A 15,072-nucleotide genomic window follows, 5' to 3' on the forward strand; every position below is an offset into this window, starting at 1 on the left:
GGATTGGCAGGGTGTTTCTGCTCAATGTCACTTTTCATGACAATGTAATGATAGATCCGTTTACTTACCAGTGCCATTAGCAAAAATTGTACTGTTTTCTCAACTGCCCTCATATCACGAAAATATTTGATTAACACACTGTAGCTTATCTAATACTCTAAGCAACATATTCTGCATAGTTTTCTCTCTATTAAAAGAACAAGATTACAGCTTGTAAAATTTTTATTGCACTCACGCAAAACTAAATGAATAATGTGTGATAGAGCTCAAGTAGCTCGCTGCTTCACAAACCAGGTTTATTTGATTGGAGTATTAACTTGTACTTCAAATACTAAGCTTTTTGGGGGTAACAAGCAAAGAAACAAAGTCAGCACTCTGAGGCACTACTTCCCATCCAGTCTTTAGTTATTTGTTCCTTTGCATTTCAGCTCATCTCTTCAAACTTTTGATACCTTAGGAAACAGCAACAAAAAAGGAAAATGTAAGGCGAGTTTTCATTCCTTCGCTGAAAACCAGATATGGCCATCTCCCAAGCCTTTACAATTCACCACGTTGTGAGCTGCCTCTTCAGAGTCATGCTACTGTGCCAACATAGAAAGAACAATAAACCTCTGGAAGAATGCACACAGCAAAGGCAGTTTATATAGTAACAAGATCATTTCATAAGGCTCTATAGAAGAGAAAGGCTGTGATGTCACATTCTAGCAGTATATACCAGCTACCTGGTATTTACTAACAAGGTTAAACTACTGTCTGTTTCAAAGTCTCAGCACTCTTCATAATTCACTTTTTAATGGATGGACAGGAAAAGTCAGCAGTGTATGGCACAGATCATTTTGGAAATAGGACAAGACAGCTTATGGCAGAATCTATTTCAAAACACGCTCCATCTTTCCAAATGATCACATCAAAAGTCTATACTTAGCAACTACAATACTCCAAATCCACTCATAAATCCTTTTGAGGGGTAGATTTCTATTTCTAAGTAAAACAGCACATTTGAAAAACAAAGGATCCTGAGGAGGAGGTGTCACCCTCAATTGGTACCACGTATAGTGAATCACTTCTTATCTCCTTGGTACTTGATGCCCATGCAGAAGACACATGGGAAGCTTCTTTCAGTGAGGAGTTAGGACACCAACCCCATTTTGTTACAGCTCCTCACACTGCCACGAAATGGCAGCAAGAACGTACCCAAATGGACTCCTACAAGGCATAACTCGACACAGCAACGCAGAATTAACCAAAACTGGCTTTTAAAATCCCTTGCAAGTGACTCTTGCAGCGAGAGGATGACACCGCAGCCAACTGCCACATATGACTCTCCAAATTAATAATGGATTTAGGATATTCATTCCCTGAGCTGCAAGGGTTTGGGGTGTGCCGGCAATTATCTAGATATAAGTCTGACACACATTATCCTTCTATCAATGTCATTTCCCTTAGTAGCCAACAGATTATCAGCAGCTTTGTGATATTCCAGGTGTCAAAGAAGAATTAAAACCACAACAATTGCACAAACAAAGGGACAAAAGGCGGGATACGTGTTTCTGAGCCCTGCATATCAATTTAATATGTGCAGCTGACAATGATGCAAATGTCCTCGGGAGAGAGGCAGCAAGATCTGTGCCCAAACATACACACACCACCGTCAGCAAGATGGCAGGGAACAGAAGCAGTAGGATTCCCAGCCCAGGACACATGCCTCAGCAGGCAAAGCAACCCAATGAAACAATCCTCTGGTTGGGGAGAATTTTGGAAGCACCTGATATGGAAAAAGGCCCTAAACAAGCCAGATGGTACTTTTAGCTGGCAGCAGAAAGTAGGAGACAGCCAAAAACATTACAGCATTTCCCCAAGAGGCCAGCAAATCGATTTTTAACCATTTTTTTTTTCCGAGTGATGCAATGAATATAAAAAATAATGTTTCTATGCATTTTTAAATCGCTAATTTTATGAATAATACACTTAAGAAGGCAACAACTGGAAGAGATGAGAAAGCAACGCATTTTGACTTTCCCAGGGCGGTTGTATATTTGACATCGGGTTTCTATTCAGTCACTGCCACTGTTTACTCTGAATTTAGCGCCAGGTTTTGGTCAGGGTTTTCCACATAATGTTAAAGAGAACACTCCTGCAAGAGTAAAGAAATAGCACTGTAAAATCACAACAGCACCATAGTTGACAAGACACGGAAGAAATGTTGTTTGTAAGACTGCCTTGCTCTCTTAAAAACCTGTCCCCCCCAGATTATTGGGGGTTTAGATGACAATGTTTTAACCAAAAAGGTTAAACAAATTTAAAGAGGGCAAGCACTTATTTAATACTTATAAATTCCCATTTAGGTAGGGATTTGCACAAGAAATACAACTGTTTGGGAGATCCTTTAAGTTTTAAAATCCCCAAATGGCCAGAACCTGCAGCTCCTCCTGGATGACAGGACTCTGCAGGAATCAGTTTGATGTCAGATGTCAAACTTTAACTTTGACAGTCAGAAGCAGCTCCTTGCATAGCGCACTTAGATCAGGTGTTAGAGCAGTTTCATTCAAGGAACAGAAAAGAGATGAAGGGCAGAGTGAGGCAGAGGAGTCATGAAACAAGTGGGAATGACCATTACCCTTTGCTTAAAGCTGCACCTCACACCTAGCATTGGCCAAGTTCGAAGGAAGAGCTGGGACGATGCTTTAGTTATAATTTGCTGTTATTTTGGCTAATAGTAAAGGCAAGCCCTAAGACAGGGTTAAATCTGGACTACATCCAAAGTGGTTTCTCCTGTTCAGAGCAAGGTAGTGCATTAGTGTGCTGCATCACAGATAATACTCCTGGAGACAAACGTGGGCTGCTGTAATAAAACGGGATGTTCCACTAAGTACAAAGAAAGATAATCTATACATTCATATTTCTCAAGTCTCACTGATTGTAAATCCTTACTCTAAGTATTTCCCTCCTATAGGTGGAACTTAACACTTTGCCTCCAGCCTTTGCTGATATAAAATAGTCCCATTCTTTCCAAAAGCACTTGGACATGAGGACTGCAGGTACCATCTCACTTTGGTGGTTTTCAGGGGCTCGAAGATCTGCACACAAATCCCAGCGAGGCAAATGAAGGCTATGCACAAACCACTAAAACAGCCTATAATTTTCCAGCTAATTTTAGCAAAGGGATCTCTTATGTTCTGCTTTTTGGTGTGCATCACACTAAAAATAGCAGCAACCGTTGATGTAAGAGAATAGCAGAAAGGATGATCTCACTAGGACCATGGGCTGGGCAAGCAGAGGTGGAGGATGCTATGGATTACCTGCGCTCCACTGAGCAAGAAACCAGTGAAATCAGAATAGATCTCTAGTCAGTATGCACACTAGATGAAGACCCTGCTGTACTTTAAGTTTTTGTTGAGCTGAAAAATGAAGGGAAATTAAGAATACTTAAGCAGCATCCCTTATTTAGGCTTACAGTCACTCCAGCCAGGCTCAGCTGTCGGGGTCGCACTGGATTCATGCCATAAGCTCTGGGGTTATGGGTCAAGGTTGCAGACTATCCACTTTGGGGGAACAACACAGCTGCTATCACAGCACACAGACATTCCTGGAGGTATGGAATGGCTCTGCAGCCACTCAGCCAAATTGTTACCTGAACTAACAGGCTGCTAGACAGATTTCTCTGGTTTCCTGTGCTCACTGACTGCTGCAGTCAACGCGTTCGGGCAGCACATAACGTGAAAGTAAAGAAGGTAACCAGGGAATGTTTAATTCACTATCTCTGGCAGTAATAAAACCACTAAGGAACATCAAGCAAAATGATCAGGCAACAGGTAACAGAATTGTTTCTTCATAGAATCACTGGATGTTTTATGCTATAAGGGACCTTAAAGCCCATCCAGGTCCAACCCCTGCCACGGGCAGGGACCCCTTCCACTGGAGCAGCTTGCTCCAAGCCCCTGTGTCCAACCCGGCCTTGAGCACTGCCAGGGATGGGGCAGCCACAGCTTCTCTGGGCACCCTGTGCCAGCGCCTCAGCACCCTCACAGGGAAGAGCTTCTGCCTAAGATCTTCCTTACACAGCACTGAGTAAAACTGGAACTCACTGGCTTGGGATGTTGTGGAGGGCAAAATAAAGAATGGGCTAAAAACATCCGAGCATGTCTCCAAGAACAGAAGTCCACTGAAGGCTGTCAAACACAAAGATATGAACGGAGCCTCTGGCTCATGAAACCAAGCTGTTTGCTGCCAAAATCCGTGTGGCTGTGCTCTGAAAAGCATCACTGGATGCCTGTCCTGCTGCTGTATTCTTTCCTTAAGTGTCCGCTACCAGCTCTTGTCACAGACAGCAGCGCACTGGACCAGGCAAGCCTTCAGTCTAGCTCAGAAGAGCCATTTTTAATTCTCTGTGGGCAGATCCACAGTTTTTGTAGGCTGGAATGTGCTGTGCCTGGCAGCTGAGAAACGGGAAAACTGCAGTAGGTATCCAGCTCAATGAAATAAAGATCTTGTGGAGAGCCAGGAGTCAGTGTGGCAGACACAGTGTGGGAAAGGAAATGCAAAAAGAGATGTAAGATGGTCTGTTTCCTGTTCCCAGTCCTGTACCATCCTCTCTACGTCCCCTAACACCTCTCATTGCACATTTTAACTTTGTGTGAAAGTGTTTCCTTTAAAATTAAGCCTGTTTTCTCCTCTAAAGCACAGATCAAACCATGTGCACGCCGTACAGTAGCCGCACTGTGTGCAACGCAGTGGAGTGATGCTTGTACTGGGAATGTTAATAAACAGTGGCGAGAGCAGAACTTCTGCATAGAAAAGGGTGTATGTTACATCTCTCCTCCTCTCCCCTGTCTCATGCAGTATTTACACAGCTGTGCTTTGTAAAATGTGCAGGGGAGGTTTTTATTATTATTTTTTGGTAATTTATTTACCTAAGATAGCCCAGCATCTGTTTTGTGGTGAGCTTCTTTCACAAAGTTTCACAGTTGCCTTGACTGATGCAAAAGGAGGTCACGGTCCTCACTCAGTGATCCTAAAACCATTTGTTTCAACTGCTATTTGGCTAATGTGTGTCCTGCTCTGGGTTTTTGGTTTGTGTCTCTACTTGGAAAAGTGCATTCTGTGGGGGCCTGATCTGGCTAGGTGAGTATTTTAGTTATCTGTTTTATAAAATGCAGAAGTGCAAAGGAATTTGCAATAATACGCATCATTTACTGGCTCTCAATATGTACTGTATATTGGCTCTGAAAACTACTAATATTTTCCAGCTGCCTCCCCAAAAAATAGAGTTCGGTCTTTGCAGTGTGTCCTTTCCCATGACTGCCTACACAGGTGATGAAGACTTTTCCTATGTCCTGAAGAATGAATAAGCCTGAACATTTCTGTACCAGCAGCATACCACAGGAGATAAAATATTGCTTCTGCTTCCCAAACACATTAGAAAAATCAAGTCTGCTGATCTCAACTGCTAAGACAGCACATCAAAGGAATGTAGTCCATTTCCTAACCCAGATCTAATCTATAGAAGACTTTATAGATCCAAGTCTACATCCTGAATTGGTCCCAGAAGCAAACAAGAAAACTAGTTCAACTTTTGGAAGACAGGTACAATACTTCCAATGTGCTTCGTCCCATTTTGCAATTAAACAGCCCCATGCCACACTATCAGATGATCTTCAAGGATAACCGCATTGGAGGAGACCTGTCTGGAGCTCACAAAGATTCATGTTTGACAGACTCCAAATCAGCAAGAAATTCACAGCCATATTCAGAGGGTGCTTCTGTCCTTCAGAGCTCACCTCTGAGAGGAAGTAGAAAGTGTCTGCTTTTGTCCCAGTGCCAGGAAGCTTATCGTTTTCACTTGGTGTCCAAAGGGAAGCACAAACCAGATCAGTGTCTTTGCTTTATGAGTGTATTTTCAGCAGAATGGATGGTAGAATATGGCTCAGCCAGCAATGACGTCTGAAGAACCTTAGGTCCATGGACTACCAATACAGCACTTCCATCACAGGAATCCCACTGTCACCAAGAAACACTGTTCCGACCTTTGTAAGGGACTAGTTTTCCATGCACTAAATCTTTCCTATCAATCTGAAAAATTATTTAGATGGTGCTAATTGTGCACGGAGACAGGAATAGCTCAGGTGATCTTATGGCTGTCACAGCGCACAGAAGACCTGCTTGTAACTTGGTCATTGAAGTCAGTGAAAATAGTACGGATGTGAAAAAACAGCTTTATTTTGGTATCTGAAGTGAAACAGTTTCTGTATTTTTTAACTCAGATCTCCTACAGCTCCATACCCGTTTTTAAATGATGCATTTCCTGACATCTGGAATTGGATGCGGGGAGCAGAGCCACAACATTGACTGACCGACTTCTCCGGGACCATACTGAAGGGATGTTTTCCTCAGGGGATTACAGCAAAGCTGAGGCATGTGCTCTAAAACTTGCTTGGGATTATTAATTTTATTAAAAATGGAAAGTACAGTTTAGGCTGCATTTCAGGGCCAAGTTTGTTGTGTTGTCTAGTGTCTGGAAAAAAAAGAGCCTTTGAGGGATGTGAAAACATCCAGGGCATTTCAATCTGATCTGACTTTTTAATCAGCTGTTCTTCCCCCTAACTTCCTTCCATGATTTTGAGACAGCAATGCCAGCAGCATGGCATGTTGTCACAGGTCTCATGCTACTATGTGAATTGCCAAAGAAAAGCTGAGCTATTGATCCAGTGGTAATTTGCTGTCAAAATGACTATGTCTGTTAGAGCAAATGAGTAGTGTTAATCATTTCACTTGATGAATGCTGTTGCAGAAGACTGACAATGCTCAAAGGGCCACTATTGACCTGCTGCGTTTTTCCTGGCTCACAATAAGTTCTTGATCTTCGCTGGCCTCACCCAATTAGGGTTGAAGTTATCCATTAAGGTGCAGTTCTGGAAAAGTTCTGTTTAAAATAAACAACAACGTATATTGGTAACTCATCAACTATGCAGCAGGCTGATTCTGATTGCCTGGCAGAGAAACACACACATTTTGTGCAGTATCTGATAAAAGATCTATAATGTGCTAACACAAACCTATCATGCAGCACCTGTGACTAACAGATTGTGATATCAAAGTCTTGATGCCTAAGTGCTCCTGTAAATGCATTAAACTTTTAGCGGCAGGAACTGTAGACTGCCAGTGACAAGGAGCTGATATGGTATTTCAGTAGAAGTTGATAAGTGTTATTGCTCTTAGAAGAAAAGAGAAATCTTATGCTCTCGTAAACCACTGGGCAGCTTGTGTTTTGATGGGATACTGTAATGCAGAGAGCAGAGATAAAGGAACACATGGAGTCTACGAAGGTAAAAAGACATTTAAGGAAAGCTCTGTATTTTACAGTTGCTGGAGTTCCTTGAAGTATGATCCCATCGTACGTTTGGCTTCAGGCATCTACCTGTTCACCTGAAGCCAACTTTTTCGGGTGCAGCATGCACATGGGGCCATGTTTAACTCCACGTACCAGTAACGGAAGCATGAAAGGTAGCACAGGCCCAAGCACGCTCTGCTTCTCAGCTTGGCAGAAAGAACAAGGATATTGGAAGACTCTGAAAGAGTGGGCAGAAATGTGGGAAACTGCATAAAGTCTTGGAGATGAGAAGAAGTACGGGTCTGAATGGGAACAGGGAAATGGGATGAATGGGAGGAGGAGTCCTAGTCACAGCGTGCAGTCTAACAAAGCTCAGATATTCTTCAAAGAAAAGGAACAGCGGAAGTTTGCCTGAATCTGGGAGGCAATAGGTTGTGTCTGCTGTACCACTCATAGAACAGTTTGGGTTGGAAGGGACCTTCAAAAGTCATCTAGTCCAACCCCCAGCAATGAGCAGGGACATCTTCAACTAGATTAGGTTGCCCAGAACCACGTCCAGCCTGGCCCTGAATGTCAATGGCATCTCTTCAACTGAACAGCACAAATTAGCCTGATGAAATTCTCTCTGCTATAAACCAAAATGCTCTGGCCACCAGAGAAATATGATCTGCTTCTGACCTCCCATTCAAAAAGCCAAACTATGCTGTGGGCCAGAGGTCGATCTGGTTGTGAAATGTTCCCACTGTCTTAAGATATTAAGTTCAATGGAGGAAAAAATGGCACTGGTGCCTGCTGATAGATGTGTCAAGGTACGTAATGAAGCTGCTGCAAAGGCAGGTACAATCTTAATGGCTATGTGAGTGTGCTGCCTGACTTTACACACTGAGAATTGGAGGGCAAGACAATGTCACACCTGGGAAACACTGCGTAAATGTAATTGGCAGGGATCCTGGATGTAGACCTCCTCTGGTCTAAGGAAGAGAGAAGTTTCCTTGGTTTTGTCTTTCTTAAATAGGTGTTTGAGCATCCGAAGAGTTCAGCTTAGGGGAATTAATTACGATCATGAAATTCCTGCGTCTGGTTACGATCCAGTGAAAACTGCCCACTACAGCAAGTCACTGAAAAGTAGTGCCAGAGAATTATTTGATATTGAATACTCCAGGTCTGAAGTTGAATGTTTTCCCAGTAAGAAGAGACTATTTTTCTATTCCTTATTTTGAATAATACATGGTTCTCATGTTTTTCATCATATTTTCTACGGTCAGTCCCTTGAATCATTGGCAGTAATGTAATACAATCACTGGAAACTTCCCTGAGCAATGAGCTAGTGTGTGGTGTCAAGTCTTTCAATGAGCCCATAGACCTTTTGCCTGAGGACAGATCAGATGCAGCCTGCATCACTGATGCTGGGACATACTATATATATTTTATCTTCTAGGTGTAGTGCCAGGCAACAACTGCGTTTAGGACATCAAGAATGCATAAAGAACACAATCCAGGATCTCCCTTATACCACTTTCTCTCATATTTCCAAGAAATAATTCTGAACAGACTTTGAAAACAAAGTCTTGTGGTCATCTGATCCATGCCTGAATGAGCCTTGCTGATGTGTAAGGCATAAATAAAAGTTTCTTAGTAAACATGGAGAAAGAGTTTTCTTGCGTGCTGAGAATCTGCTAAAAAGAAAGCCCATGCCAGATTTAAGACAAGGGTTATTAAAACAAGGGTTTGGACCAGCTGCCTGCATGTGGTTGTTCTATAACCACCAACGGGGAGGGACACGGTACCGTTGAGTTAGAGGTCACTGCCACTGCAAGGGAAATATTCCAAAATAAGATCTCAGCTCCTCAGCTGCATAGAAATTGCTCAGAAATTATTTTCAGACAGTCCCATAGATGGTGACATGAGAACGAGCAGCACTAGCTGAGTGGTGTAGTGAGCAATCATGAGGCTGACTTTAATAGCATCTTTACTACCAAAGACGTGTCCAGCAGTCTAACTCTCTAGCTTACTGCAGGTTCATATAATATTATCAACTCCATAAGCCCCTGGAACTGTAAATACATCTTTCAGTCATGCAGTGCAAGTGTTATTGCTAATTCCTTAAGGTTTCTGCACTGAAAGGCTCATTTGGTTCCTGGGGTTTTCAAGGTGAAGACACACAAAAGCTGAGCACAGCGTGACCAGCAGCAGCACAGCCGGGGTGGAGCTGGGGCAAGGGAAGGTGGATGGCCACGATATGAAAAGCCCCACCAGCCTTTCAGCAGAAGGACCACAGACCCCCACCCATTTCACAGATGGGTGAAGGGCTGTAAGTTGGTCAAGACCACAATGGAAGCAGAGCTAATTGTCCCTTCAGATATCTCAAGAAGCGCAAGGAGTACAAACACGTACCTTTCCTGGGATTATGGTCTTCTAGGGACCAAGCTAACATGTGGAAATACAAATACCAGGAAGATCTAAGTAGAGAAACTAACAGGATACTCTGAATGTGAATCTTAAACATTTTTTCCATGCCACGCTGTAGAAATACAATAGAAGCAGAATTGACAAACACCATCCATATGCTACACTACAACATGAGAGAGCACAATGTGAACTTTACTCCTGGACTGAATCAAAAGAATGCATTAAAAAATGCGTAAGTGGAATACTGATTAACTCAATCTTCTCTTATTATGGAATTAAAAAACATATACCTGTAATTATGGCTTACCTCCATTACAAGCAGAGCTGCCACAGAACTGAACACAGGCCAGCTTTGTGCATGAGTTCAAAGACAGTGTGGTGTTGCCTTATTTTCTTACCAACATCGTCTTTATCCTCTCTTGCCCTTCTTCTCAGTTAACAAGAGTTATGTACTGAAAGTGCTGAGATAAAGTAATGGTAAGGATGATACCGCAAAAGGTATTTGAAAAGCAGAAGTAATTTACTACATGCCTGCTTTGTTTTACTTCCTAAGCCTTCCTGTTGTGAAAGGAAATTCATCTTTTCTGGCAGACTGCAGCCTTTTTAGGCCTGAGAGCTCCCCAGGAGCTTTCGAGTGCAGGTAAATGGATGTGAGACTCAAGGAGTACAGTATAACGAACATGGAATTAATGCTGGATTTTGCTTTGGCTGTCACGTCTGACGTATACGGAGAGTGCTACATGTCCTCTGCTTGTGATTATGGGTCTGAAATGCCACGAATGGAAAGGTCATGTTACTGGTGGGTGAAGCACCCAACTAAATCTCCACATGAGACAGATGTCAGGGTGCTCCGAGACCCAGGGGCCTGGGATGTAAAAGTGCAGAGAAAGGACTTTGGATGGACAATAGGTGCAGCTTCTATTCTGCATGCAACGGAGACCCCAAGAGTAGGCACAGGGGAAGCATCCACTGCCTAATCTAAATAGCACACAGAGTGGTTTTGTCCTCTTCTGTTCTCCTGCCAGTTTGCACATATGCTCTGAGTATACAGCCTGCCCTCCAAAGACCACTTACAGGGGCAATCACAGGGAAGCAAAGCAGGAAGAAAGTATCCAAAAAGGGAATTTGTTCAAGAGAAAAAAATGGAGACAGATGTAGAGCGACTAGTCACGGCTGGCGGTAAATAACCCTCTGCCTGAGTGCGCTCTTTCTCTAAGAGGAGCTCACATATTCCATTTCATATTTCCTTTCTAGGAAGTTACATCTTTGTTTTCCTGGTGTTTGTTCTTTATGTTCTTTCCCCTATATACTTTCCCCTTTCTGTATGGTCTAAAATTGTCTTCTCATTTTCCCTTTCTTTTCCACGTTGTGCTCTCTTTCAAGTGTGACATTTCTCCAACTTAATTTCCATGCGCTGTCCCAGGCAACACCTTTCTCTACCACCCTCTCACAGTCTCTGTGCCACGAGCACTTTGCTCTGTCTCTACGTGTGCGTAAGTTTACGGGTGCTTCACCGCACTGGAGTCCCCACTTTTTCTCATGTGCACACCTCAACATTAAGCAAATGCAATACACACAGACAGAATATTCATCCTCTCGCTCCCATAAACCTGTCAAGGCATATAGGCCAAGAAGCTATCTCTGCATAAATCTAACTCTCCTGTGAGGAAGCAATCTACTCAAAGGCAATAAAGCCAAAGGATATATTATTATCTTTGGTGTGGATCCTACTGGGCTGGGAGGTTGGCTGCTGGCTCCTCTCTGAACTTTCCTTCCCAGCCAGAACAGCCATCCCACAGACAAGTCTAAGCTTCCTTTTCTTGGTCTGACTTCCTCCTCCTGTTGTTTGGCCGGTAACCCAAAGGACAGGGTTTAATTATGGAGTTTGGAAACCTGGCTTAGGCTACTCTGCCAGCACAGGATAAAACTTCAGCCTGCCTTCTGAACCACCAGCATTCTGCACGGTCGATACCTGCATTATCCCACGCAGCATAAAGTGAGCCACACGGAAGAAGTGCCAAGTCAAACAAAACGATGGTTTTAGTCTTTAAACTTCTACTGTGAATTTCGCTGAGGAGAAACCAAAACACTGAAGCTCTGAGATTATCCTATGTCAAAACTGTGCCATCGTTTTGACTGCAGATTAAATAAATGGCAAGGCCTTTTTCTGGAAGGGAAAGACGCTGCAAAGGATGGATCTGAAACAGGTCCAGGCTCCAAAGATCCCCTCTCAGAGAGGAGCTTTGCGGTGAGCCACTGGGTAATACGGGATGTTAACATCATTTGTACGGCTTTCAGGTGACCAATATATTTTCTAGGCAGATGCCCCATTGAAGACTCATAGAACATTTTACACTTCTGGAGATAAAGCACCCATGTCAAATCCAAAGGGACAGATGCTAACAGCAGACCCACGTGTGATTTCTGAGGTAAGGCAGGGCACTGTGCACAGACCACAGCAGGATGTGTCCCTCAGGGGCAAGCACCCTGTTGCCCTAGCATAGAAGGACTCTTCAGTACTGTTTTGTCCTTCACCACTGATGAGCTGTTGCTCTTTAGGTAATCTCTCTGCCAGCTGTGCTCTTGCAGTGACCCTGTTTTACAGAGAAGCTGAGGCAATGAATTCAGAGGACAGGCTGCTTGAAAGCCACAGCAGAAGAATTGGGGTGAGGCTGTGGGATATAGCATAAAGATGGTTTGTAAGTGCATCGCACACAGGCAGGATAAAGCTTTTTCTTCCTAGCTGTGACAGTGATAGATAGCTCGGTGAGTCTGAGCTGTATCTAGTTGGTACCTGGCTTGAGGCCCTGATGTTGTGAGGTGATTTTCTGCCATTTTACAGGAAAGACTAAGCAGAATCTGGAGTTTTCTGTAGTAAGTGAGGAAGGTCATGAGGAAGGAAGAACCTTCTCTGACTTGTTCTTGCCTTTCTGAGCAACTCAGGAAGTTTGACATCTCCATGATGGGCACCCAGTGGTGCCAAGAATGGCAGACGTGCTTTGGAGGTGTAAGGCTTTAGGTACTTCTCTTGTCCAGCTGAGCAGCTCAGAGCCACCATCCAGTGAGGACTTGGATGAGACAGAGGTAATGACCACATGTGGGGAAAACCACCAGAAGCGACAGCAAAATTAATAGCCAAGCTCTGGCTGTTGCACAAATGGAGAACATTTGTCACTAACAAAGAATACCCCAAATTTTCGGGGGAGTTAGCCCCCCATCTGACAATGATGTAGAAGCAGTGACCCAGTCAGCTTTTAGCCATCTGTGTCTGCAGAGGAGGTTGTGATCTCCCCCTTTCAATGGGCGATGAGCTTTTGTTCTTGGTTTTGCCGCTCCATGAGCAGACTAGTTTAGCACAAGGTGAAGCTCTGCCTTACATCATCTGGAGCCTGGAGCTGATGGAGGAAGCAGCCCCTAGTGTCTACTGAGCAGGACACCTCACTGAAAGCACCAGAGCCCTGGGGACGGCGGCGGCAAGGCAGTCACGGGGAGCCTGGCACTTGTCTGCCTGCAGGTCCACCCTCTCCTCCTGCCAAAGTGCCACATCTGCAGTCAATAAGGGCCCACAAGCTGGCTCCTCCTCATTAGAGGAGAGAGGGCAGCTGGCAGGGGATCCTCCAAGGGCTCCCAGGCACGGGAATCAGTCCCCTCCCAGTCTGGAATAGCCCAAATTTGGTGACTTTCTGGGCATGCTGTAAAGGACAGCTGTTTGACAGGGTCTCCAGAGAAAGCTGTGGGTATGTTTCCTACATGATGAAGGATATAGGTGGCTGGCCAAGTGCCCACAGAACTGATTTTAATGCTGTTCAGGTTGATTTTACTTTTCGGTGCTGTATAGTTCATTATACACAGTGCCCTGGACAAGCATGTGTTGTTTCAAAACAAACTCAAACCCATACTATTTTAAATCCAAACAAACAAGAAAGGAAAAAAAAATACATATTGCAAAAGACCCTTTGGGGTGTTTAGAGGGCCTTCTCAAACACTGGGAGGCTGAAGGTGAAAGACCTGCTTGCCTTTATCTAACAAATAAGACTTCTGTTATTTTTATTGGCAATAAATATTTGATTATGTAGCCATAAGCAAAACTGAAGCATTAACTTCACCTACGCATGTAGCACTGACCCAGAAAAGTATTTCCGATAGTATTAAGCACCCAGATGATCTCGGGATAAGTGATCAATGGACAGTTAAGTATGTAACATAACATAACCCAAAAGATGATCAACAAGAAAGATCACACACAAAAATTAACTGAGAAGAGGCACAAGAGCTGCTTCCTAGACCTTACGAAGTGTAACACCCAGAGATATCTATTTTGATATGAAGCCTCCAATCACACTTCATGGTATTACAGATTAATAAAACAACTCCTTCGGTAAGTCTCTTAAAAGTCATTACTAAGTGAGCTCAAGTGTTGTATAATGCTTGAGAAGTCCTTCTACCTTCTATAAGTTTACGGATATTTATTTAAACAGTATAACTGTAGGGCACAGCCCAGACAAGTACTGCTTTTTGCTAAGTGATTGTCACTGCTATCCCAGAGTTGAATCTGGGGCTTTTGACAGAAAAAGACCTCCTATCTTTTGCTGCATTATTTAAATACTTCAGATATTTGTCCAAAACACAGAAGTGACACACTACAGAAACATTCACAGCTGCAGGAGCAATAAAACCACTACAACACTTTCATTAGACTGACCTTTTCTCAGGAGAAGTTACAAGATGTTTACAACTGATCACCTTTCTACACAGAATTCAGCATATTTGATAACAAAAACAGAGCAACTGGAGATCAGGTTCTCGGGCTCCTGAAAGCCGTGGCTTACCTGGCTCCACTTCATGCCATCCACTTGACTGGCTGCCACTTCCTGGAGAGCGCCCTTGGCTTGTATAAAACGGCTCCTCACCAGGACTGTCCATCTCATCCTCCACAGACTTGAGACGTTTTGTGGAGCTGAGAAGGTAAAAACACAGCATAAGAATGTATGGAAAGCAACAAAGGCACTTTTGTTGAGACATACCTTGCTAGCCCTACCTGGGACTAACTTGGTTATGGACACTATAGCAGATTCAGGGCCCTGAGAAGGGGAAGGTGGGTCCTTCACAGCCATCCTGCCCACTCAGCCTCTCAGCATCCACTTCTTGTTTCTGATTTGCTTCGTCACCAATGACAAAGCTTCAGTGAGATACAAAACAAGCTCTCACAGAGTCCAGACTGAAGCACTAAGCACACATGAGCATAACTAAAAGATAGTTTAACATTCAGGCTTCTACAGATCACAAAGTAGGACATTTTTCATAATGCACAGAGGTCAATAAAAAGGCAAGAATTT

At 43.6% G+C, this 15,072-nt stretch overlaps 1 protein-coding gene across 10 annotated transcripts in view; it reads right to left on the reverse strand.

Annotated features, from left to right (window-relative positions):
- Positions 1 to 15,072, reverse strand: part of NFIA (nuclear factor I A) — a 255,928-nt gene that overhangs the window by 65,589 nt on the left and 175,267 nt on the right. For all 10 annotated transcript variants that reach the window (XM_065673207.1, XM_065673199.1, XM_065673200.1 and 7 more), the window contains one exon: positions 14,566 to 14,693. In XM_065673207.1, coding sequence (XP_065529279.1) covers positions 14,566 to 14,693 — 128 coding nt within the window. The remainder of the gene's footprint in view (positions 1 to 14,565; positions 14,694 to 15,072) is intronic.

The sequence above is a fragment of the Lathamus discolor genome, chromosome 3 (assembly GCF_037157495.1).
Source record: "Lathamus discolor isolate bLatDis1 chromosome 3, bLatDis1.hap1, whole genome shotgun sequence".
Classification (NCBI taxonomy): domain Eukaryota; kingdom Metazoa; phylum Chordata; class Aves; order Psittaciformes; family Psittacidae; genus Lathamus; species Lathamus discolor.